The 25,884-nt window shown below is 53.3% G+C and overlaps 1 protein-coding gene and 4 long non-coding RNA genes across 6 annotated transcripts; 3 read left to right on the top strand and 2 right to left on the bottom strand.

The window, feature by feature from the left end:
- The first annotated feature begins 528 nt into the window (after positions 1-528).
- Positions 529-3,961, top strand: LOC139085493 (uncharacterized). The gene is made up of 3 exons (XR_011543830.1): positions 529-665; positions 982-1,050; positions 3,826-3,961. It is a non-coding gene; the product is annotated as an uncharacterized lncRNA (long non-coding RNA).
- Positions 3,962-6,351: 2,390 nt separating this feature from the next.
- Positions 6,352-7,910, top strand: LOC103544993 (uncharacterized). Its single transcript, XR_011543826.1, has 3 exons — positions 6,352-6,491; positions 6,753-6,869; positions 7,776-7,910. It is a non-coding gene; the product is annotated as an uncharacterized lncRNA (long non-coding RNA).
- A 4,091-nt stretch (positions 7,911-12,001) lies between these two features.
- LOC139085496 (uncharacterized) lies at positions 12,002-13,009 on the bottom strand. Its single transcript, XR_011543833.1, has 2 exons — positions 12,435-13,009; positions 12,002-12,264 (listed from the first exon to the last, which is right to left on the bottom strand). It is a non-coding gene; the product is annotated as an uncharacterized lncRNA (long non-coding RNA).
- An 8,312-nt stretch (positions 13,010-21,321) lies between these two features.
- On the bottom strand, positions 21,322-22,353 carry LOC139085492 (uncharacterized). 2 transcript variants are annotated; one of them, XR_011543828.1, is made up of 2 exons: positions 22,215-22,353; positions 21,322-21,932 (listed from the first exon to the last, which is right to left on the bottom strand). It is a non-coding gene; the product is annotated as an uncharacterized lncRNA (long non-coding RNA). The 2 variants fall into 2 exon arrangements; XR_011543829.1 differs by having other exon boundaries at positions 21,322-21,965; positions 22,215-22,302.
- Positions 22,086-25,610, top strand: LOC139085490 (peptidoglycan recognition protein 1-like). The gene is made up of 3 exons (XM_070633038.1): positions 22,086-22,684; positions 24,673-24,794; positions 25,364-25,610. The coding sequence occupies exons 1-3, from the start codon at positions 22,404-22,406 to the stop codon at positions 25,540-25,542; spliced, it is 582 nt and encodes a 193-aa protein (XP_070489139.1). The 5' UTR covers positions 22,086-22,403; the 3' UTR covers positions 25,543-25,610.
- The last annotated feature ends 274 nt before the right edge of the window (positions 25,611-25,884 follow it).

The following is a 25,884-nucleotide window of genomic DNA, read 5'->3' as shown; positions in this document are numbered from 1 at the left end:
GCTGACCCACCTGAGGTCACGTGGCCTAAGTAGGGAGAAAGCATGCGGAGTCACAGACCGTGCCAGGGGGGTGTCAGGTGAGAAGAGGGAGCCGCTAGGGGAAGGGGAGAGATGGAGCAGGCGACAGGTGATGGAGACAGGTGATGGAGACCGGGATAGATGAGGGCACAGGTCAGGGGACCAGGCAAAGGGGCGGGGTATGGGCAGGAGAGGGGAAATGCGCGCTAGCTTCATCTTGATCTCTCTCTGCTTCTTCTCCTTGGCTTTCACAAAGGCTGTGGGGTCGAAACGGGGCACGCGACCACCTAGGACGGGGGCGGGGCGGGGGTGGAGAGAAGAGGAGGCGGGGTTACGGGACGGCTCCTCTGTGTTCTAGTCCGTTCCACCCCCTCCCACGGGCGCCCGGCACACACCTGTGGGCGAGGGCGAGGGGCGGGCAGGGCGGCCTCGACCCCGGCCTCCGCGGCCGCTCTCTCGGGAGGACGAGCGGGCGGCGCCGCGGCCACGCGACGTGGAGCGCTCCCGGGACGACGAGGCCCGATCCGCGGGCGGTCCCACCGGCGGAGTCCGTCTCCTGCAGCCCAGGACGCACTGTCGGTTTCCCGCCGGCCAGGACACTCGTATCCCAAGCCCCTTCCTGGATCGAACCGTCTCCGAACCTTCAGGTCCAGCCCCCCATCATCTCCTAGCCATTCGCGCCCTTGCACACCACCCTCATAGACACCGTCTCTCAGGCTGCGCCCCTCTCGGAGCCCCACAGAGCCCCCAAAAGGAACCTGTCACTTCTCTACATCCTAGCACCCCCTTGCATTGGACCCTTCTTCCTGAGGTTTCCCCCAGCGCCCCGGAAACCCTTCCCAATTTTCCACTACCCACCCCCATAAACGCCAGCTGACCTCAACCAGAGCCCCATCTCCCGGGCCCCGCCCTCTCGCTCCACTAGACGCTGAGGCCCCGCCCCTCTCCTGTCCCCATCTGCAGGCCCAGCCTCCTGCGGCCGCCTCCAGCCCTGCCATCTCTCCACCGGCCCCGCCCACCGATTCCTACTAGGTATCGGAGTCCTTCCCTATGTCCCATGCAGTCCCTTAGGTCTCTCCATAATCATGGAAACAAAAAGTATTTAAAATTATTTATTTTATCATTACGCACATTGAAGGAAAGCATAACAGATGCCAGTGGATTTACCCACCATAAAATTTTTTGAACCCATTTCATAAGCTAGAAACACCAGCTTGAAGAGGTACCGGCATGTTCCACTTGGGATAATATCTCTTCTGCAAACAATTGTCTTATATTTGCAGCATGTTGAAAAACATATTGTCTTGTAAGTCCTTTGTTCTTCTGAGTCGCGATCCCTAAGAGTTCAAGGTACTTTGGGGGAATGCTGGGTGGCCCGATGAGTGCATGAAAATCAAGGTTTGCATTCTGAAAACACTCTTAAATACACACAAATGTTGTTTGGGTGTGGAGCTCAGATTCCTCCCACTGGCGCTAGGACGTTTTGAGGACGCTTTATGAAAGTTTCAGGTCAGTTTCGATTGTTCCTTTTTCCTTCCTCCTGAGCTTCCTTTTCCATTTTCTTCTGTTTTTTGCTGCTCTCTGTTCTCCATCTGCTACTTTCTGCTGCTACAGAACTTCTGCTCGCCAGGCCACACCTTCTTCCCGTGCATTGGTATTTTCTTGCCGGGTGCATCTGTCACCTAATTCTGGAGATGGATGCATAAAAAGAATATCTCATGTAGCTGCTAATTTACTAGAGAATCTGTGCTACCAATTGACTAGTGAAAATTTAATGGTTCACTCTTCTCAATACTGATTTTCTGAGGGTTTTTTTTTTTTTTGGAGTTTCATGAAATTTTTTTTTCCAGTAATTTTATTGAGGTCATAATGGTCTATAACATTGTGTAGTTTCCGGTGTACATTATTATTTATCAATTTCTGAATAGACTTCATTGTGCTCACCTCCAGAAGTCTACTTTTTGTCTGTTGCCGTACTTATGTACCCATTAACCCCTTTCACCCACCCCTAAACCCCTTCCCCTCTGGTAACCACAAATCTGTCTCGTTGTCCATGTGTTTGTTTATCTTCCACATATGAGTGAAATCATGTAGTATTTGTCTTTCTCTGTCTGGCTTATTTCGCTTAACATCATACCGTCAAGGTCTATCCATGTTGTTGCAAATGGGACAGTTTCGTCTCTTTTATGGCTGAGCATATTTCATTGTATGTATATACCACATCTTCATTATCCATTCATCCGTAGAAGGGCACTTGGGTTGCTTCCACATCTTGCCTATTGTGAATAATACTGCAATGAACATAGGGGTGCATAAATCTCTTTGGATCGTTGATTTCAAGTTCTCTGGATAGATACCCAGTAGTGGGATGGCTGGGTCATATGGTATTTCTATTTTTAATATTTTGATAAATCTCCGTGCTGTTTTCCATAGTGGCTGCACCAGTTTGCATTCCCACCAGTAGCACATAAGGGTTCCCTGTTCTCCACACCCTTTCCAACATTTGTCATTTGGTTTTATGAGTTTTCCTTCTAGTTGTTATCATGTCCTTAAAATTGTCGGGTTCCATTGTGTTTCCTGCTGTTTTTCGTAGTGTGGCCACATTCCCAGTCCCTCCTTCTGTCTTTACGCGTGTGGGTGCATCTTCCTCCCGGGAGGTCCATCTTCAACGTCTGTCTGCTCAGGAACTTTGAACAATTAACTGTAGTTGGCAAAGTTACTTGATCTCCACTTAATTATCATCCTCTGCCAGATCTGCATATTAATCCCTTTAGGAGTGAGAATGCTGTTGCTGGGCACGCACAGACTTCAAGTAGCTGAAACTGACAGCTATGGTGGGGATCCAAACCCGCCTCTCCCGCTCAGAGCTGCCACGGGCTGCTCTCAGACACAAGGCGCGGACACTGGTGCTACACTGATTGACTTTTGAAGGTCAAGCACACCTGTGCTGCTGGGTTAAACCTTATATGGTCATGGTATACATCGGTGGGTTCTGTTTCTTCATACTTTGTTAGGAATTTTTGCCTCTATTTTTGTGAGGGTTCTTGGTCTGTTATTTTTTCTTTTTCTGTAATATCTTTTTTTCTGGTTTTGGTATCTGGATTATGCTGGCCTCATAACATAACTTAGGAAGTATGCCCTACCTCTATTCTCTGAAAAAGCTTGTATGAGGTGGTTATTTCTTCTTTGAATATTTCATAGAATTCACCAGTAGAACTGTCAGGGTCTGGGAATTTACTCCATTTACAGGCCAACAAATTATTCTGAAACTGTCTCATAAATGTTGGCAGAAGACACAAAATACCAGGTCAGAGACAAAGGACTTTGGTACTCACAGCGCATCAAAAGTAGGAGCATTAGCATATGTGTTTTCTTTCCTCTTTTCCCCCCAAAACAGTGGGGTTGATGCAGAGGGAGCCAGAGTCTCACACCACACATGCATTAGGGCTATTTCCCCCTGGAGAACACAGAGCTTGGGGAATCCTCCACTTTTACAGAAGCAGTAGGGAGCCTGCTGGATCTTGGGGGAAATGTTAACTCACCCTTCAAGGCTGCTTGCTGTAAACATAACCCTAAGAAATGGCCTGGACCAAGAGCAGTCAGGACAAAGATTCTAGTCATGCCCGTGAGAATACACAGGGAGGCTCCATTCCTATTGCAGGTTGCCTCTCTCGACAATGAACCCCTTGGCATGACACATTTTTGGCCAGACTTGAATTTTCACATGAGCATGCCGCTCCACTGGCCACTCTGATTAGTCTGACTGATAGATGCTGGGACCCAGTCTCTTCAATTTGTCTCATCCAGTATTTAATGGAGACAACCATCAACAGAACTCCAGGAAGCAACACGAGTCCAGCCTGCAGGATTGACCTCAATGATGCTCCCCGTGGTCCAGCGTCAGACAACTGTGACCACGTCGCGGGGGGAACAGTGGGTCTTATTTTATGCAGCCAGGATGTGTCTACAACCCAAGCAAGCGAGTTTAGACGGACCTGCGGATCTTTGGTGACATTGCCGATAATTACAGGGAGCGATAGATGGGCCGAAAAAGAAACCTCCAGCCTCAGTGGATAGAAACTTTGTGGCCCATCTTCCCCCACATACGAACATGTAACCTGAAGGGACACAGAGCACCCCAGCTCAGGATTTGTTGTGAAACCCACCTTGGATCACCAGCCACAGATTTGGCTGAGGCACATGGGCAGTGGCACCAAGCAGGTGCAGCCTCAGTTGCCGTACATGGCACAGCCCAAGGATGACCAGGTGCCGGGGGAGGCACACGAACTGAGTCAGTCAGCCTGAATCGAGGTTTGTCAGTGTGTGTCTCTGCGCACATAGGAGGGAGGCGCTGTGGACGGCATACCCACACGGGTTTCCTGTTTTCACAGCAGACAGGTGAGGATGACACCCAGCAGCAGACCTGAGTGTCAGCAGCAGCTGTTTCTGGACTCAGGCGGCAGTGCTGAATCCAGGGGACAAAGGGAGCACTCACTGTTTTCCCCTTGAGTACTGTGCTCGGGGGCCTGTGGTGTTCCCTCCCCAAGCACTGAGGTTATTGTTGCCCCTGCACGGCCACAAAGTCAGTGTGTCCCCTCCAGGAGCTATAACTTCACCCTTTGTTCTGTCCATCCCCTATTTGCACCCAGACCTTTCACCCAGAAGAGTCAGGTGTGAGTGGAACAAGGTGATTTTTACATTTTTCGAAACTCATTGTATTTCCTCCCTTGCCACCCATGTGACCACAAAGGGGGTAACTCAGCAAGCAGTGTACTCAACCAAGCGGCCATTATCTTTGTGATCTAGGACCATATCAACCCAACGAGAGAAGCCAGGGGGCTGAACCAGAATTAACTTGGAATCTCCAAGGCTCCTGTGGGCTGTGCCAGAGGATGAACCAACCAGGCCGGCCTGGAAATGTTAGTAGGGGAAACGAAGACGCATCATGCCCAGGCCTGGTCAAGGTGGGATTCTGAATTGTCAAATAGGTCTGTATAACCCCCATGTATAGTAAAGAATTAACTTCACCCAGAGACAGGTCTGCCCCTTGCCTGGCTCCTGGGACGTGATATTTAAGCCTTTGGGCTGTCCTGCCTGATAAGAGCATCTTTGTTTACCTGGGGGCTTTGGGATGGGCCAGATAGTCTATGGGGACAATGATTTACAGTGGTGGCTCTGGGCCAATGGTATCTGCTCAGCCTCCAGAGGGGCTGAAGGCCGAGGTCAGCCACACAGGCTGTCAATCATGTCTATGTGACCAAGTGTCAGTAAAAACTCTGGACACTAAGGCTCAGGTGAGCTGGTTGGAAATACTCCGTGATCGTCGTCACACATCCTTGCTGGAAGGGTTAGCATTGTTCACGACTCCACGGGGAGAGACAACTGGACGCTCACGCCTGGTCTCTGCTGGACTCTGCCCCATGCGCCTCATCCCCTGGCTGATTTTAATCTGTTCCTTTTTCTGTAATAAACCATAACTGTGAGTGGAACAGCTTTCCATGAGTTCTGTGAGTCCTTCTAGCAAATTGTCCAACCCGAGGGTGGTCTCGGGGACCCCCCAAGACTTTACAGCCCATAATCCCCCACCATTTTGTCGTGATCATTGTCCAGGAAATGGCCAAGGAGAGATGACCCCTTTCTGGGAACTGCTGCTTTCAGTGGTCAATCTGTCTTCCTCAGGTGTAGACGCTAGGAGAAGTTGAGGGGGGTGAGTGGGGACTCTTTCAGAGCTGGTTTTGAAAGCTGTTTCAGCACTTAGCACACCGCAGGCCCGTGGACCACAGGGAGGGAAGGCCCACCTGGACTGTCAGTCCACTGTTGAGTGAGTTTGCAGTGAAAAGTGCTTCATCGTCAGACTGAAGACAGTTGCAAAAGCCACCGTGTAGTGGGCAGAGTCAGCAGGTCAGGCTGGACCAGCAACGCTGTAACCTGAAAAAGTGTCAAGAGCAGGGAGGTGTCGTCATGGGTTGAACTGTGGCCCCCAAAATTGTGAAGACCTAACCCCCAATACCTGTGAATGTGACCTTGTTTGCTAACAGGGTCTTTGCCGATGATCAAGTTAAGATGAGGTCGTTAGTTCTCTATATCAATTACACCTAAATAAAACTGTTTTTTAAAAAAGATGAGGTCACTTGTGTGGGCTCTAATCCAATATAACTGTTATCCTTATAAAAGGGGGAAATTTGAGGAAAGATGGAGAGTGACGTTACCAATGTGACAGCGTAAGAATTTCCTATCGTCCACACCCAAAGGCGCTGCTTATGACTGTGAAAGATGACAAGAGTGGAGCCATATTAAAACAGAGCCAGAGCAGCCACTTCAGAGGAATGTCCTTCCACATCTTGTTTTCTTTATCTTCCAAACTGGACCAAACCGCCAACATCCCAAGAAGTCAGCAAGGACAAGAACATCCTGTCTGTGAGAAGTGATGGAACTGGACTTTGCTGATGGCTGAATCGCTCACCATCCATGGGGTACCAGCCTAGCCTCTTGCCTGATGACTAAATCTCAAGCCAGTCTACGAGGTACACACCTAGCCTCACCTCAACCCGCACCAATGAACTCTTCCCTAATACAATTTGCTTCATCTTCCTCCCTTCTCCCCATAAAAGCCCTCAGCCCTCTCCTGTAATCGGGACGCTCTTTGGGTTTCTCCCTGAATCTCTGCTCCCCAATTGCAATTCTTTGATCCCAAATAAACGCTTTGCCTCTTAAACTGGTTTCTGTTTCTGTAGAGTGAAATAACGGTCACCTGTGGAGGAGAGGACCCTCGTGGGAGTCAAGGAGTCCAGCAGAGAAGTTCCAGGACAGCACTGGGGCAAAACAATCTGAGACTGGAAGCCCTGACGAGGGTAAGAGAACAGCTTCACTTTAGACAGACACCCCCGCCCCAAGGCGGCACAGCTCAGCGCCAAGAGAGGCCTCCTTGGCCCCTGACTTCTCCCTCAGAGGAAAGTTCATACCAAGCAATGGGCTCGCTCTGCTTGCCGTCATCTGAGCCAATGAATCACAGTGAGTTAGGGATCGAGAGAGGAAGTCTAATTAGAGTAGATCAGCTGGCAGATCAGAAGACAGGTGACTAATGTCTCAAAAAGCCATCTGCAAGGACTCCAGAATCTTGAGGCAGTTAGAGAGGGAAAATGGGCCACGAGGAGGGGTCCAGGGATGCTGGGCTCCAGGCATCACACTGTTCCATTCTTCTGTCAGCTGCAATGGACACCTTGTAGGTGTGTTTCTCGCGTGTGGTCAGCCTGTTCCTGGAAAGAAGCTAATAGAACAAAGTTTTAATTTATTAAGCTCTTGGGGAGTCCATGCGTAAGCAGAGGCCATATATCAGGACAGCATGTGGGTTTTTTGGGTCCCAGCTCTATGGAGGAGTGAGTGGTGAGAAGAATCTCAAAGGGCCCGTCCATTTGGGTGACGACTGGTTTTCGAGTCCCTGGTCTTTCCAAGTTTTCAGTGAAACATGATCATCAGGTCGGAAGGCATGTGGAGGGACGTCAGACAGATAAGCAAATTCATGGACAGAAGTTAATGCCGAGCTTAATGATTTAACGTAATTAGCAATCGTGACGTCCCTTAAAACATGCAGAGATCAGTCCCAGGGGAAGATGCCTGAACGGGTCTCCCATATGGAATTTTGAAAGGACCGATGGGGAGCTCCTGGAACCCGCGGCAGGGCTGGGGGCAGTGCCTCACGCCAAGTTAGCTGTGCTTCCTGACAGATTCTGCACTGGTTCATCTTCTCGTCTTTCCAGATGCCTGGGGTCTCCAAGCTGAGAGTAGCGTCCATCAGACGGCTAAGCTTCTGGACACTTGCTGCATCATTTGGGAGACAAAAGCTGGTCCGTTATCGCTCTGCAAGGCCTAAGGCAGACAAACCTAGCGATGATTTCTCAGCATCGTGCAAGTGACTTCTGGTGCTTTCTCAGTCCTGGTGGCAAAGGCTTCTATCCACCCGGCAAAGGTGTCCACAGACACTAACAAAAACCTAAAGTTCCCAGCTGCCCGGGGCATCTGGCCAAAGTCCATTTGCCAGGCTTCAGAAGGCCAATTCCTTCATGTCGGGGGCTGAGGTGCGGGGGACCAGAGCGGTCTTGGGTTGTTCTTTGCACAGATTATGCAGTTTTTGCTCACCTGTCGTATGGCCTTTTGCAGGTGGGGCCCTATGATGCACTTCTGGACCCACTGGAGGGCAGCATCTCTTCCACAGCCATGCTCTCATGTCCTCGTCTCAGGATGGGGTATAAGAGGGCCTCAGGTATTAGGACCACCCCGCGGGCACCCCGCTTCCTGCCTCCCGGGCGTTCAGTGTCGCATCCCCATCCTTCAGCCCCTTCCTCATCCTTTTCAGAATACATCGGCTTGTGGGCAGCGAGCTCCAGCTGTGGCAGTGGGATCCCGCCACGGCAGGGGTGTCTGTGCTAGCAGCCCGTTTGGCCGCTTGGCCAGCCAGTCTGTCTCCTTGGGCAACAGGTGTATTGTCCCCCTGGTGGCCAGGGCAACGCGTGATGGCTGCCCGATAAGGGTCGTGAACCGCACCAAGCAGCTCTAGCGTTTCAGGGCGTGTCTGGTCTCCTCTGTCCCTGCTGTTGGGAGTTCCCTCTCCTTCCAGGTGGGCCCGTGAGCATGAACTACAGCACAGGCACAGCAGGAATCTGCGTATATTTACTGGATGTGCAGACAGAGGGGGGCAAAGATTTCCGCCTCTGGAGCCCGCGTCTCTGGGGGAGGGGCTTTACCCTCTACAGTCTCTTGTAAAGTTCTGACCCCGTGTACGCGCCTCTTACCTTGATCCGTGAAGCTGCTGCCATCTGTGCAGAGTTCCAGGTCCAGCTCTTCCAGTGGACAGGCCAACAAATCAGGTCGGCTAGAATGCGCCGTCTCCATGACTCGTGAGCGGTCATGTTCTGAAGCTCCTGACTCTCCTTAGGGAGAAGGTGGCTGGGCTTGGGGAGGACGACACTTGCATCCGTACATTGGGATCGTCCAGAAGGAGGGCCTGGGACCTGCCCATCCGTCCTGCAGGGAGCTGGTGTCCCCCTTTCTGTTCTGATACTGTGAGTACTTGCTGTGGCGCAGATACCGTAGTCGCTTGGCCCAGGGTGAATTTTCCAGCTTCCTGCAGGATGTCACAAGCAGCAGCCACCGCCCTGAGGCAGGGGGCCAGCCTTGGACAGTCTGATCCAATTGCTTGCAAAAATAGTCCACTGGCCGGGGGGGGGGGGGCGGGGGGGGGGTCACGCCCAGGTTTTGAGTTAATACCCTCGAGCTTATTCCCTGCCTTTCACATGCTTACAGGCTGGAGGGCTTGTCCAGGTTAGGAAGCCCCAAGGCTGGGGCTGAAATTAACTGTGCCTTGATGGCATCAAAGGCCACCTGACATTCCTTTGTCCATCCTAGTGGCTCCCGGTCGAGCCCTTTTACAGCCTCATAGAGGGCCTTTCCCATGAGACCACAGTTAGGGATCCAGATGCGACAGAAACCAGCCCTGCCCAGAATCCCTGCAGCTGTCACCGGGTGGTGGGAGGGTCGGGCACGCTATGGCTGTCTCTCTGTCTGGCAGCAGGTCCCTTTGGACTTTTGATAAGGTCAACCCTAAGTGCGTAACTTTTTGTTTGCAGATCTGTGCTTTCTTTTGTGAGGCCTGATAGCCACATTCAGCCCAATGATCAAGGTCTTGGTTGTGTTGGCAGGAAGTTCTCCTAAGTGGGGCTCGCGATGAGCAAGTCATCCCCGTACTGTCACAGCCATCCTTCTTGTGATTTAACCGGCTCAAGTCTGCAGCGAGGGCCTCCCCTAACTGCGCGGGGAGTTTTGAAGTGCTGGGGGAGCGCTGTCCAACAACATGGCTGAGCGGCCGGAGGGTCTGGGTCACACCATTCAAAGGCACAAAGTTGTTGCGATTCTTCTGTGAGCGTATGCAGAGGAATGCGCCCTTTAAGTCCAAAACTGAAAACCAGCCAAATTCCCCCGAAATGTCGAGTAGCAAGGGGAAGGGCTGGGCACCACAGGGTGCAGGTCCTGAACCACCTCATTTACGGCACGAAGGCCCTGAAGAAACCGCTGTTCCTCTGAATTGGGTTTCTCGACCAGGAGAATAGGAGGATCACATGGCGACTGGGGAGGTCTGATTAAGGCCGCAGCCAGGAATTTCTGCAGCGCTGGCTGGACGCCCTTCTGAGCCTCCTGTCTCCGCAGATATTGCTTCAGGCTGTGTGTACTGGCTGAACAGTGTGTGCTTTCCCAGCTTTCCCCTCCGCCCATGCGTCCGGTCTCACCTCCTTGAGGAGCTCAGGTGGCAGTGGGTCCAGCGGTGGTGTTTGAACATCGAGCAGAACCATCTGGAACCGTAAGGATGATTGTTCTCATGGCACTTCCACCTCTACTTGGCCTGGAGCAAAGGTCACTTGAGCATTCAGTTTACATAGAAGGTTTCGTCCCAAGAGGAGACCAGGGCATTCAGGCAAATAAAATTTCTCCAACTGAAAGATCCAAGGTGGAGAAAGCAGACTGTAGGCAAACGAAGCTGGCCAGTTGCCCTTGCCCAATTATGTCTGTGGGATACTGTCGCAGTGGAAATTGACCCGCCCCGGGGAGGGCCCCCTGACCGACTTTTGTCCCTTGCTGGGTTTGAGAAGGAGAGAGTCCCTCTCTCAGCCCTGGCGATCCCTCAGGCATCTTCCCCTGGGCGAGCGGTGCGCCTGGAAAAAGGGAGGACGCGAGGGGCGGGGACTCCTCGTCCATTGTCCCTGTCCCCTGGTCCACATACAGCAGCACGAAGGCTTGAATATAGGGGATCGCACCTTCCTTTCCTTCCTGCTTGCAGGACAATTCCAGCTGCAACATGGTGTCATAACTGAGCGACCCGTGTGGGGGCCCCTGTCCTCCTGGGCCCAGCGTGTACTGAGGCTACATTGCAGGAAAGATCACTCTTTTCTTGGTCACGGGCTCATAAGTGAAACCAGCCCAAGTGGCCAGCATGCACCCTAGCGGGCCTTTTCATTTTGGGGTCTGGGGGACGGACAGAGTGGAGCCAGGGAGGAAAACTGGCACACAGCCACGTCCCACTGCGCCCCAGCACACAGTCCCCCCCCAGGGCGACACAAGCCAAAGAGGCCAGAGGGAAGGGTTTGAGGCAGGCAAAGACCTAATCTCCCACCACCATTGTGGGGGTCAGGTGCCTGGCAGAAGGTCCTTAAATCTCCTGTTTGGCAGGAAGTCCAAGTCCGGCTCACTTTGAGGCCACACCTGACCTCCACACAATGACAGCAAAGAAGGCGCCGGACAAGACAGACAGAGGGAAAGACGGTCAGGCCGCGCTCTCAGGCTCCTCCACGGGCTGACACACAAACAGCAGCCCCCACTGAGATGTGCAATTCTGGCTTGACCTTGACGGAAAAGGTCGCAGACTTCACGTCCCCACAGAGGACGGAACGAGCCCCAGGAGTCCGCTGTGGGATCCTGACACAGAGAGACACTGGCGCACAGACTGGCGGAGCAACACACACACTCAGGAGAACAGACCTCACGGCCAGGCGTGCGCAGCACAGCAAAGCCAGAGACTAGTCCTCCAGACGATATCCTAGGCAGTCTGTACCTTATCCCTAAACGATGGCGCCTGAACCAGATGGACCTTGGCCTGACCAAGGCCCCCAGACAAGGAAAAAGGGATATAGTACCTGGGAGGTGGAGGCCGGATGCCTCCCCTGGCTGCAGACGCAAGCTCCTCAGCTTAGGATCAGTCATTCTTTGCCCGAGGCAGTCGGCCAGTGAGGCAGCCACAAGGGAAATCCCCTGGGCAGAAAAAAGGAAAAGAAAAAGCTGCCAGCAGCTGTGGGGAAAAATCCCCAAACAGCTTCCTCCAAGTCGACGAGCCACCGGCAGAGGCTGTGGTCCCATCTGGGTCACCAGCATTGATATCCAGCAATGGGCTGGCTCTGCTCCCCTCGATCTGAGCCAATTAATCACAATGAGTCAGGGATCCAGAAAGGAAGTTTAATTAGATTAGATTAGCCGGCAAATGGGAAGACGGGTGAGTAGTGTCTCAAAAACCCATCTTCGAGGATTACAGAAGCTTGAGGCAGTTATAGAGGGGAAATGGGCAGCGAGGAGGGGTCCAGGGACGCCGCGCTCTAGGCGTGCCAGGCTCCGGCCATCACATGGCTCCATTCTCCTCTCCGCTGTGATGGACAGCTTGTAGGTGTGTTTCCCGCCTGTGGTCAGCCTGTTCCTGGAGAGAAACTCCTAGAACAAAGTTTTGATTTATCAAGCTATCGGGGAGTACATCCGTCAGCAGAGGCCATGAATCAGGAGAGAATGGGACTTTCTCAGAGCACATGCGGAGCAGGAGGGGTCACACAGAGCAGGGGCCGGGCCCTCTAGCTCACACGATGGCCCCCCTTGCGCTCCCTTACAGAGAGAGGGGGTGCTGAGCGCCTGCCGCCCCAGCCGAGCCGGACTCCGCCGCGCAGGCCCGCGTCTCTCTCCGCATCCAGAGCGCGGAGCCGTGAGCTGCGCGGGCCGGACGGTGGGCGCCGGGAGAACAGCAGCCCGGGCTCCGCGCAGAATGGAGGAAAAGGAGGCAGATCCCACTGACCGTGCGCACACGCCATCAGAAGGCCACCCGTGAGCCAGTGAGGACTCCTATAGGACCTGCGGATGCCCCCAACTGGCCCGCGGCACCCCCGACATTCGTGCACCTCACCCCCACACAAGCCCGCCCCCAGGCCGGCTCCCTGTGCGGCCCCCCAGGGCGGGGAGAGCGAGCCTTCGCAGGAGCCTAGTGCGCGTGCGCAGAGCAGACCCGGCCCCGCAGGCTCCTGGAGAAACCGCAGCACCCACAGCGCGCGCGGCACCCGCAGCGGAAGGGGTGCCCGCGCCCGGCCCGGCTCTGCAGCATCGAGGGAGGGCACAGGCCCCGAAGACTGACTCCCCGAGAGACAGCCGGAAGTGGGAAGAAGCACATCCGTAGAAAGGTCGAGAAACGCTCAGAAGCCCACGCAGGGCTGATGGAAGGTATTTCCCTCTGCACCTCGGTTGCAGCCTCGTGAGCGAGTCTGGATCGGAGCCCGCGAATTTGTGCCCGGATTCCCGGCCCGAAGAAACTGCGGAGGATCATGCGTGCTGTTTGAAGCCACTAACTGCCATCCAGCAATAGATGAACAAGACGCTTAAGTTTAATTCCATCCTCTTTTTCCACCTTCTTGACATGGAGCATCAAGAATCAATTTTCTAATGTATGCATTCCTTTCTAATATATGCATTTAAAGCCACAAAATTTCCCCTAAGCGCTGCTGTAGGTGTATCCCACACGTTCTCTCGTGTCATATCGTCCTTTTCATTCAATTCAAAACATTTGCTAAATTTCAGACCTATGGATTCTCTAGAAATGTGTTACTTAATTTCCAGGCAATTATGGATTTTCCCATTTCCTTTTTACTACTGATTTACAGCTTGATTCTGTTATGCTCAGAGAACATATTGCTATAAGTGACTTTAATCTTTTGAAACTTTTGAGGACTTCCTTGTGGCCTGGCATAAGGTTGATTTTGGTGAGAATTCCGCGTGTATTTGGAAAGGAGTTGGTCACGGGTGGTACACTGTTCTAGTTACATCAATGAGGTCTTGTTGATAATTATGTTGTTTGAATCTTCAATGTCCTTTCCAATTACTTCTGCTTGTCCTCTCAGCTATCAAGAGAGAAAGTCTCCCACTGTGATAGTGGATTTATCTATTTCTCCCTCAAATTCTCCCATTTTTCGATGTAGGTATTTTAAAGCTACGCTACGGGGTGGGCGGGTCAGGACCGTGGCGTCTTCCTGTTGGGTTGGCTCTTCTGTCCATGAGGAAATATCTCCTTTAATTCCTGTTTGTTCTTCTTGCCTTGAATTCGACTCTGTCTAACGCTAATACGACTACCCCCGCTTTATTCGGTGAAGGAGTGTACGGTGTGTATTATTCCATCCCGTTACTTCTGACGTTTCCAGGTGCTAATGCTTATTTTTTTTTTTTAAGATTTTATTTTTTTCCTTTTTCTCCCCAAAGCCCCCCGGTACATAGTTGTATATTCTTAGTTGTGGGTCCTTCTAGTTGTGACATGTGGGACTCCGCCTCAGCATGGGCTGATGAGCAGTGCCATGTGTGCACTCAGGATTCGAACCGATGAAACACTGGGCCGCCTGCAGCGAAGCGCACGAAGTTAACCACTCGGCCACGGGGCCAGCCCCTCCAGGTGCTAATACTTAAATTCTGTCTCTTATAAACAACATGTAGTTGGACTTATTTTCTCTTCAACCCAGCGTGACATCCTTAGTCTTAAGCTTGCAGTATTTAGTTTAATACCACAAACTCAATGGCTTAAAACAGCAGAAATTTACTCCCTCACGGTTCTGGAGGCCACACGTCCAAAATGAAAGTGCCGGCAGGACCACGCTCTCCCTGGAGGCTCTTGGGGAGAGTTCGGTCCCTCCCTCTTCCAGCTGCTGCTGGATGCTGGTCTCCTTGGCTTGTGGCTGCCTCGCCCCATCTCTGCCTCTGCCTTCACGTCACCTTCTCTCCTGTCTGTGGCCAACATCCCTCCGCTCCCCTCATGAGGGCACATGTGACTGTACTTAGAGCCGAGCTGGGTAACCCAGAGTCATCTCTGCATCTCAAGATCCCTCACACAATCGCGTCTGCAGAGTCCCTTTCTGGGGTTGGTGTGCTGCCGTATAAAGCAACGTGCACAGGTTGCGAGACTAGGATGTGGATGTGTTTGGGGGGACCATTCTTCAGCCAATCACAACAATTATATTACACAGCCTTTCAAAGATACACGAAACACAACAGTCCTAATGAACTGGGAGGTCATAACAAGGAAATAGTGAGAATCAATCTAATTGACAGAGAGTCCAAGGGGAGAAGAATTTGGTAAGGGGGCTGGTCTTCCGTGAGGCTAGTTCCAGCGGCTCAGCGATATATCACGGATTTACTTTCTCCATCTTCTCTGCCTTCTGGAGTGCTGACCGCACTAGCTGTGGCTTCCCTCGTGGTTGAAAACTGGCTTCCGGAAGCTTCCATGGTTAGAGGCGTCCTCTAAGAGTGTCGTCCATCCCGACTCCATCTCCCTCTCTGCTCCCAGGATGGTTTCTCAAAAGTGCAAAGTGGCTCCCATCGCTCCCCTCCCTCCACTCTCTTCCGTGGCTCCCCAGTGCCCACGGCCTGGAGTCAGACCCTCCCTGTGCTAAGTCCCGGCGTGGTCCGGCTCCCCTGACCTGCCCCCCCACAGCCCTGGTTTTCACACCCCAGCAGCATCACCCTTCGCTGTAGCTCCACGACGTCCCCCTGCCTCTCCTCTCCTCCGCGCCTTTGCTCTCGCTGGTCCCTCCGCCGCCACGGCCTCCTCTCCCTGCACCCTGGCTCATGGGGCCTGGAGACCCGGATCTGAGGACTGAGGTGCTGTGTGACCTTCGACGTCGACATACACTCGGGAACTCGGCTGTTCATTCTCCATAGTGCGGTTGCTGTTACTGTCATGAGGAGCAACCCACCCCGCGGGAGAGGCAGGGCCCCTGGTCAGTCACAGAACAGGACCCTGCGCGGCCCAGGCCGCCCTGTGACCACCGGACCAGAGAGGGAGCGCGGGGAGCGGGGAGGATGGAGGGGACCTGCGCCCTCTGGCGGCGGAAGGGGGAACCGCGGAGAAGGGGGGCGTGTCCTCCCCAAGGTCGGAGCTGAGGGTGATGCTCCCGCGCACCTGGTACCTGTCAGGCACCACACTAATCGCGTCACCCACGTGACACGTACTATACCTATCAAAAAAAAAATAGTTATTAGTTTCTTTATTTTCTGCCCGTCCTCCCCACGAGCCCTGTTTTGTTCAGGGCTGAATCCCCAGCACCTACAAGTAGGTGGGGCACGCAGCAGGTGCTCAAGAAATTATGCGGGATGGAGTTAGCGTCAACGCTGCCATTAGACTCAAGCTGGAGTCTCTCCCCAAAGGGCAAGGGATCCCCAGGAGCAAGATGGGTCCCCACCTCTGGACATGCCCCGGGACCTCAAGACCCCAGAATTCCCTGAACAGGCCGCCCTCGCCTCCTCCCAGAACCCTCAGGGGCCTCTTCCGTGAGTCAGGGGTGCAAGGGGTCAGGCGTGCCCCCCTCAACCCGAGGGGCCCCTGTCGCTGCGGCTGCGGGCAGAACTGGGCCAAGCAAGCGGGGCGCACAGGGGGCCCCGTGGTGGGCTGGGGAGGGAGCTTAGAAAAGCAGAAGGGTGGCTGCGAGGCCGGAGCCTGTGGCCTGCTCTCCAGCAGCCTCCATGTTCCGGGGCAGAATTCCAAGGGCTCTGAGAATTCTAATTCCAAAGGGGCCTTCCAGCCTTCGGTTCTTCAGAGGAACTTAAAGGGGTGTTGGCTACAGGGTGGGGGCGGGGAGCACCTTGTGAAGGGAGGTCGCCTGAGTTAGCCCAGGTGAAGGGAGAGCTACCTACAGGAAGTCCTGGGTGGGGTGGGGGAGGAGCAGTGGTAGAACGGTCCCCTCCCCCAGTAGAGAGGAAGGAAAAATGCATGTGTATCGCCCGAGTTTCCCCAATCACTGACAGAAGCTGGATTCAGCCCGTGAGGGAGCGAGCTGCACTCTCTCCTCCTCCCACCCAGCTCCCCAGAGCAGCCACTGTCTCTGCAGAGAAGGAGTCACACTGGAAATGGCCCTGTCCCAGTCAATCGCTGGGGACTGCCGCCTTGCAGAGATCTTTCCATTTTGCCCTTTGACGGTGTTCTCGTGAAGAGGCTAAATCATATTTTATTTAGCAGCTTTTAACTTGATGTATAAGTTTTAAATATTTAGCAGCAGGGTGTGTAGGCGTCCGTCTGTCCCGTCATCCAGGAACACACACATGAGGGCAGCCCTGACACTTACAACAGCCCTATGAGGTGGGGGGGACCGCCCTTCAATCCATTTCACAGACAGAGAAGCCAAGGGTGGCTCAATGTGTGATGTTCACAGGGATTTATCACCAACCACATGCTATACAGGGTACACAGTGGTGACTGAGAGGGGAAAGCAATGGTCCTTTCTTTGTCTTTAAACGGGGCAATTATACAGCTGGACTATTTGGGACACTCCGGTGTGTGCCTATTGACCCAGCATGATTATCACCAGCTACCTCTTTCACCCTCAAGGATTGTGGTTTGCACAATACATTAAACGATGACCCTACGTATAGACTTCCATGCTTAGTGGGAGAGAGAGAAATTAATCAAAGAATTGCCCAGGTAAGTTCACACCCAGAGCTGTGATCAATACGAAGAAGGAGAGGAAAGGAAATAGCGTGGGGAAAGCAAATAGTGAGATCTGTCCTACACTGAGATACCAGAATGAGGTGTCACCCTGAGAAGGTGACACTGAAGATGAATACTAAGTAACCATTAGGATGGGTCGAGGGAGGGAGGTGAGCATTCCCGGTTTGGGAACATCCAGGAAAAAAAATCACAATTCTACCCTGTGTTTAAACTTGTCCTTGTCACGATCGCCACTATTTTGACTTCTGTCATTGTTGATCCAACAAAGAAAACAAGTGTTTTCTGCTAACTGCAAGAGAATCTGGGGACTTCTTATACTGGCTGAGATAATTATAACAAGACCAAATAAAGGGAGTTGGTAAGTTAAATCTTTAAAAATTCAACTTCCTAAAACACACAGGGAGCAAATCTAATTTCCTCCTATCCAAAAAGGAGGCAAGTAACACAGCCTCAGGCTGAAAGGCAGTATAACAATTACAGATTCAAGTTGCAGGAAATTCTCTCAAGGGCGTGTCTCCATATTAGGCTGACAAGAGACAGAATTAATAAAATTCTAACAAGGGAAGCCTTCACCCCACCTGGTTAATGGGTATATTTTTAGTATCATTAAGGAAGCTGAGGTGTAAACATGCCTGTCTTTTTACAAAAGCCTAGCTGAGTGTTTTGTAATCTCCAAGCGAAGGTACAAAGTTGCTGAATTTCTGAAGGTTCCTCTATTTAAAACTGTACAGAGTGTGCCCAAAGTCCCCTGGGGTCAAGGAAGTCAAAGCATCTTCAAGGGCAGCAAGAAAGGCAGGGTGGCTGGGGACTCAGGAAGAGGGTCTCGGGAGAGAGCGAGGTGAGGCTGGGGTGGAGGCGGCCGGTGCTGGCGGCCTCGGTGATGAGCTTGGGACTCCCCCTGAGAGTCATGAGAAGCCATGGAAAACTGGTTCACTTTTTATCTGAGCTTTGTCCTCACAGGGGTCCAGGTGCATCTTGGGATGTGACTGAGGAGGTGGGAGCAACAAGCAGGTGCGACGAGATGCTGACTGGACCAGAGTGCAGAGAGAGGAACAGACAGGAGTGGTCTCAGCCATAAGATGTTGACGAGGGGGCAGCGACACGACTTGGGCGTGGCTGGGATATTCATTCAATCATTCTGTTACTATTGATTGAGCACCTGCTATGAACTGAGCATTGTTTTGGGTGCTGTTTGAGGGGAAAAAAATTAAAATCTCAGCTATGAACAAAAAGCAGCCCAAGATGTATGAGTTAAATGGTGCTTGTCTGGGAATGCAAACTGGTGCAGCCACTATGGAAATCAGTATGGAGATTCCTCAAAAAACTAAAAATAGAAATACCATACCAGCCATCCCACTACTGGGTATCTACCCAAACAACTTGAAATCAACAATCCAAAGTAACATATGCACCCCTATATTCATTGCAGCACTATTCACAACAGCCAAGACATGGAAGCAACCCAAGTGCCATCGGCTGATGACTAGATAAAGAAGGTGTGGTGTATATATACAATGGAACACTGCTCAGCCAGAAAAAAAGACAAATTCATCCCATTTGCAATAACATGGAAGGACCTGGAGGGAATTATGCTAAGCGAAATAAGGCAGACCGAGACAGACAAACACCAGATGATTTCACTCCTATGTGGAATATAAACAAGCACACGGACAAAGAAAACAGCTCAGTGGTTACCAAGGGAAGGGGGGTGGGGAGTGGCACAGGGGGTGAAGGGGAGCACTTATGTGGTGACGGACAAGAAATAATGTACAACTGAAATCTCGCATTATGTAAATTATTATGAATCAATTTAAAAAATAATTGATATTTTTAAAAAATGGCCCTGTCGCCCAAGTTTCTCGAGTGGAACAAACTGGTCACTCTCCAGTGGCCTCAACAAAAACCGAACGTGAGCACACGGCCACATCTTTAGAAAGCTGCTTCATGGTGTATGTACATTTTTGTATCCTGGTTTGTTTCCCTTAACATTATATTGTGAACATTTGTCATAACATTAAAACATCTTTGAACTCTATAAAAATATATAGATGTTGGATAAATACATTTTGGTACATTTGGTGGCTGAGGCCATTATCTGGATAAGATCACCTGTAGCACAATGGTCATGGAGGGAAAAATGAGTCTGAAAGGGAGAAGAAAAGCCCAGCCAGAGAAGCAGAAGGACAATCAAGACGGTCTTATGAAACAGAAGCTCAGGGAAGGGAGCATTTCGAGATGAAGGAAGTGGTCAGTGGTGTCAAATGCTGCCCAATTGCCCAAGGTCATCCAGCTAATAAGTGTCAGGGCTAAAATTTAAAACCAGCTCTAACTATTTAATAAATGGTGCTGGGACAAGTGGTTCACCATTTAGAAACAGATTTAGACCCCTACCTCACACCATAGCTATTGTAAATTCCGGCAAAGGTAAAGGATTGAAAGCAAAACACGAGATAACATTTTTTAATAGAAGATGTTTTATAATCTTGGTGTGGAAAGATCTTCTCCGAGACAGGAAATGCAGAAAACATAAAAGGAAAAATAATATTTTTGGATAGATTGAGGAAAACATTTGCAGCATATTTGACAGACATGGGGTTAACATCCCCCATATACAACAACCTAACAGGAAAGTGGCTAAAAGAGATGGACAGACAGTTCACAGAGGAAGGATGGGAACAGCCATAAATATGCAAAAGGACAATCACGGGTCTGATGTTTCAGGAAATATGGATAAAACAATAAGGAGGGACCAGTCCTTGGATTGGTAAAGCATTTTAAAACTGATTACATTAAAGGGGAAAAGAAAAACTGAAACTCTTTTGGAATGGCATTGGGCAATATCTAATCAAATTTAAAACGTGGCTCTATTTCCTGATCCGGGTGCTGGATGCGTGGTGTATTCACGGTGTGAAAATGAATGGAGCTCTCCACTCTATTCTAAGACTTCCATAAAGTCCATTTATTAATTCTAGCAACTCTATAAAAGTGCCTTTGTCCACTTTTCTGTATGTATGTTCTTCTTTCCTGCTTTTAAAAAGGACTGAGAGACACGAAATGTACACACTCAACAACACAACAGTCCCATTATGGGTTTTTTTCTTCACTTTGAAATTGATAATAAAAGACAAACAACCCATTTTTTTTAAATGGGCGACGGAGATGAACAGGCAATTGACAGAAAACAGATCCAAGTGACAAATCCAAATGGGCAGCAAACATAGAAAAATGCTCAACCTCCTGAGTGGTCATAAAAACACCAATTAAAGTGACACAGAAATGTCACTTTATATCCATACGTTTAGGAAGTGAGAACACCCCCTTCTGGGGGGAGTGGAAGCTCCGTTCCTGTAGAAGTACGGACTGTTACAGCTTTCACACAGAGAGTCTGCATTTATAATTTATAAAAGCTCCAGTGTGTCGGGCTGTATGTGTGATAATATTTTGTGCAGCATTGGGGAAAAGAACTGGAAAGCTTCAGAAAAAGAAAAGATTATGTCAAAATGGTGACCCTGTATCAGGAAATAGTATGCAACTATTAGTAAAAATAAATTAGAATTCGATGTATAGACCTGGAGAGATGCACATGAAATATTAGGTGGCAGAGGGCAAATTGAACTTATTTTTAAACATGTGCCCTTACGTGTGTTTGTGGGAAGCAGAATATGGCTTAGAACTTAATCTCTGGAGCCCGGAAGCCTGTGGCTGAGCCGACGTCACCACCTTCTCCCCGTGTGTGATAACCCTCGGGCCTCAGTTTCCTCGGTGGTAAGAGCAGGTTAATGACACGTCTCCCGCACAGGCCTGTGGGAGCTCGTGAGGAGATGACTCGCGGAAGGTGCTGGAGCTGCCCGCTGCGCTGTGCCATGACACCGTGAGTGTGAGCGTGATCCACCTGCGCGCGGAGAATACCGGGGAAGGAAACCCCACGCTGGCCTCCACGGGGACCTCAGGGGGCGGGGCTGGACCGAGTGGACACAGGTGATTAACGTTTCCCGTCGATTCGACTACTCACAGCCGGCACGTGATACTTTTGTAATCTGTTTAATCCACTGAAGCAGAAGGAAAGGAGGGAGAACAAACTGGGCCGTCCGCCCTGAGCGCACCAGGTGCTGAGGAGGCAGGAGGAACGCCCGGGCAGGGCAGGGGCCCCAGGAAAGCCTTCTGCCCCAACAGCTGACCCCAAGCCCCTGAGTGGCCCTGGGCAGATGGCTGTCCCTCTCTGAACCTCAGTCCCCTCCTGTGCACAATGGAGCTGCCAGTGGCCCCCACGGAAAGCACGTGGCTCACACCAAGGGCAGGTCTCAGTCCCTGTCCTGGGGCGCTTGTGGGGCAGCAGGAGCCGACGTCTCAGTGCTCCACCCTTTCAGCCCATTTGATCCCACACCGACCTGCGAGTCAGGGACTTTCCATTATCCTCCCATTTTGCAGTGGGGAAACTGAGGCACAGATTGGTTAGGTCACTGGCCCCAGCTCACACCCTAGAATGGGGCCGGAATTCAGTCCCAGGCAGCCCGGCCCTGAATCAGGCTCCGACCACCAGGTGCCACCATCTCCCATGTCTCAGCACCGACGTCCCCTCTCTGGGCCTCAGGCTCCCCAACCGTGGAGCGGGCTTCCCAGGGCTCGGCTCTGCAGTCTGCTCAAAGAGTCAGGGACATGGCGTTGGGACCTGGGAGGAGAGTTTAAAACCGGGACTCTGGTGACCTCAGTCCCCGTGGGCGGAGGGAGATGAGGCCCGGCCCTTTCTCTGCTGTGAGGTTCCTGTTGCCAGAGGCCGCCCGGGGGAAGGGATCCAGGCGCTGGTCGGCCAGAAACCGCAGGGTGGGCGCCCAGGGGCCTGTGTGCACCAACCCCACCCCCGCTGATGGCTGGATGAGGGGCACCCGACTTTGTCGTGGGCTCCCCCGCCCCACCTCACCTGGACCAACCACACCGCATCCGCTTGCGGTCCTGCCAGAGGAGGAAGCAGATTCTTGGGTCCACTATGACCTGTCCGGGAAGTCCTGCCAGGGTGTGAAGCAAGGCCTTTCCTGCCGCTCCGCCCCAGCATATAAAGGCGGCCTGGCCAACCGCGAGCTCCTAGACGTCCCTGTGCACCCCGCCAGCCATGTCTCTCCGCTGCGCTCTGCTCGCCTGGGCCCTGTTCACCCTCCTCAGACACGGAGCGGCTCAAAAAGCTTCGGACTGCTGTGGCCCCATCGTGCCCCGGAGAGAGTGGAGGGGCCTGGCGTCCAACTGCGACCGGAAGCTAAGCCTGCCCAAGAGCTACGTGGTGGTGTCACACACGGCGGGCAGCCCCTGCGACACACCGGACTCCTGCCTGAAGCAGGTCCAGAACGTGCAGAACTACCACAAGGGGACTCTGGGCTGGTGCGACGTGGCCTACAAGTGAGTGCGGAGGGGAGGCCGGAGGAGGGGAAGGTGTGCAGGCCCCGGAGACACGGGGGACCCGTTCTAGAGCCGCCGGGCTGACGCCCCCGGCAGCTTCGTTTCTCCGGGGTCACCGCCTAGGGCTGGGCACGTGCAGGCAGCACGAAAATGCTGGAGGAGGGGAAGGGGCTGACGGCCAGCTCTGCTCCCCGGGGAAGGACAGACTTTGCCAACACGCACCAAGGTGCCCTCCACCCTGGAGTCCCGTTAGACTGTCTGCGCCTGTGCTGGGAGGCAGACAGCAGGCTGGGTGAGCGCGGGGCTGGGTCCCTGTCCCAGCTCCCCTGCTGACGGCGGAGACCCAGGCCGGTCACTCAGCCTCTGAGCTGCAGTGTCCTCCTCCTGTGCACAGTCAGCGGATGGTGCCCACGTGATCGCCAACCGCCACTGCGGGCAAGACTCCTAGGACACCGCCTGGCACAGAGTCTGGGCCCCAGATGCACGGACTATTGCCATTGGCACCTTCTATGTGTCAGGCCGAGTGCCGGATGCTGGCATGGGGACACAGCCTCGAACGGTAGGAATGCAGCCCAAAGGGATTTCAACACCAGCAGGCAGAAACAAGCAGAGTCAACCGGATGGATTCACAGGGTGACAGGAGTGACAATAAAAAGGAAGAGGATGGGGGAGCTGAGGGAAGAGTGCAGTGAGCTGGGGGCACAGCGGGGCAAAGGCCCTGAGGCTGAGGGACAGAGGCCAGGATGGCTGGAGGAGGCTGGGAGAAGGGATAGCATGAGGAGGGGTCAGAGGGCGTAGTGGGGCATGGGGAGGACATGGCTCTGCACTGGGAAGGCGGGAGGGACGGGAGCCCAGCAGTGGAAGGAGCGCCCTCATGAAGTCAGCAGAGCCAAGCCTGTGCCGCAGCCTCTGACCTCAGTCGTGTCACAGAAAAGCAGACAAGTCAGCACTCAGGTTTTAGGACTCAAGAGTCTGACTCTAACGTTCTGAATCCCCTCACTCGTCACATCACATCCTCTCTGAGCCTCAGTTTCCTCACCTGTAGAATGAGCCCCTGACCGTGCCTCCTGCTGTGGGGCTGAGGTTTCGGGGAGATGCCTCCGTGAAGAAATGCACAGGGAGCAGAGATGCCTTCCAGGGGCTGCGGCTGTAGCAGGGCGGTGACCACCCAGTCCGGGGGGGTGGGGGAGGCGGGGCGGGGCTGGGGACATCACTGTGGCATTTCTAGTCTCTTCACAGCCAGATTCTGAGAGTCTGGCTTCTGAAGAGGCAGGTTTAGGACCCAGAGGGGAAAGTTCTGACATTCTGTGCATCACTGGGGACCCTGGGGGCCGGGGCTGGGGAAGCAGACACTGCGGCTCACGTGCTGCTCCTCTGGCTCATCCACATGCCAGGCAGACCCGCTCCACCGAGACCAGGGGGACGAGGGGTCTTAAGGGTCGGCTGCGGGGTCTGGAAAGCTCACAGGCGGATGCTGGGGCTCCAGGGTTTGGTCGGCTTGTGGTGCCAGCCCTTGAGTCCCTGATCCCGTCACTCAGGGCACTCCAGCACGGAGCAGGAAGTAGGAAGGGGCTCGGGTGACGGTGGAAGAGCTCCTTGGTGGCGAGTTCTGAGAGGCAGGGGTCACGGGGCGTGACCTCGGGCAAATCACTTCTCTTCCTACGTCTCTGCTTCCTCAGCTTAAAGTGGGGATGACACAGGGCCTGCCTCGGAGGACCGCATGTGAGGACTCATCGAGAGCAGGACAGATTCTCCAGGGAGGCAGGAGAGAGCAAGGAGTCAGACCGTGTGGGTGGGAGTCACGGGGACCTGGGTGAAAATCCTGGCTCTGCCCCTGACCCGCTGTGTGACCGTGGGCAGCTCTGCACCTCTCTGATTCTCCATCCGCAGAATAGAGGCAGTAGTGACTCAGGGTTGCTGAGTGGAGGAGGGACAGGGGCTCCTTCCCCAGGAAACCCCTCCTCACTCCTCAACCCCCCACCCCACAGCTTCCTGATCGGAGAAGATGGGCTTGTGTATGAGGGCCGGGGCTGGGACATTCAGGGCGCCCACGCAGGAGGAGGCTGGAACTCCAAGTCCATCGGCATCAGCTTCATGGGTAACTACATGGGTAAGTGACTGTCCAGCCGTCGGGACAGGCGCGGACATGGGCCTGGGGGACCGCAGGGCGTGGTGGGTGGTGGTTCAGAGGCTCTGCCACCTACAAGCTCTGTGACCTCGGGCTAGTGACCTGCTTTTCGGAGCCTCATTGTCCCCTCTGGACATGACCGTTTCCAGCCCGCGGTCCTGGGGAGGATTCGGTCATCTGTACCAGGGTCTTGGGCCCATCCACGGACCCGAAGGAGCACAGGGTGAATGGCCACTACCCTGTGGGCAGGAGCCCGAGGTCTGGGGCCGAGAAAGGAGGCTCAGCAAGGATCTTGACAGCCGACCCTTGCTGAGGGCTTCCTCTGTGCACAAAGTGACATGTTATCGTCCCACAGCCCTGGGGCCAGCTGCCATGATTCTGTCCTGTCACAGTGAGGAAACTGAGGCACAGAGAGGTGGAGCCACGGCTAGGGAGTGGCAGAGACCGATCTGGGCCCTAGAGGGCCAGCTGGGAGGGCACCATGGGAACCACTGCCCCCTGGACCTCTGCCCGTCCAGGGCCCAGCCTGACTCCTGCCTCTGCCTCCCCAGATCGGGCACCCCCGCAACGAGCCCTCAGGGCAGCCCAGAGTCTGCTGGCTTGTGGTGTGGCTCGGGGCGCCCTGACTCCCAAGTATGAGGTCAAAGGACACCGGGACGTGCAGGACACACTCTCTCCAGGTGACCGGCTCTATGAAATCATCCAGACTTGGCCACACTACCAAGACTGAGGCCCTGCCTGCCCCCTCCAGTCAGAAACCCCCTGCCTCCCCCTCCAATAAAGATGCACTCACTGTGACCCTGTGTCCTGCCACCTGCCTCCCTTCCTCTCTGCCTCCCTCATGACCCAACCACTCCCCCAGCTCCCAGCACTCTGTCCTCCCTGGTGCCCAGAACCCAGAGACCCAAACCCTGAACCAAGACCCCCGAGATCCCAGCTCAGAAGCCACGTCACAGCTCAGAACCCAGAGGTTTCCGGGCAGAGGGCAGAAATCAGCACCAAGTCGACCCACGAGTCACTCACAGCAGGTCGGGGTCCCCTGGGGCAATGAACCCTGCTGCAAACACCTCCT

Source organism: Equus przewalskii, chromosome 9 (assembly GCF_037783145.1).
Source record: "Equus przewalskii isolate Varuska chromosome 9, EquPr2, whole genome shotgun sequence".
NCBI lineage: Eukaryota > Metazoa > Chordata > Mammalia > Perissodactyla > Equidae > Equus > Equus przewalskii.
The sequence above is the reverse complement of the archived record's forward strand: the minus strand, read 5'-3'. Positions and strand labels throughout refer to the sequence as shown.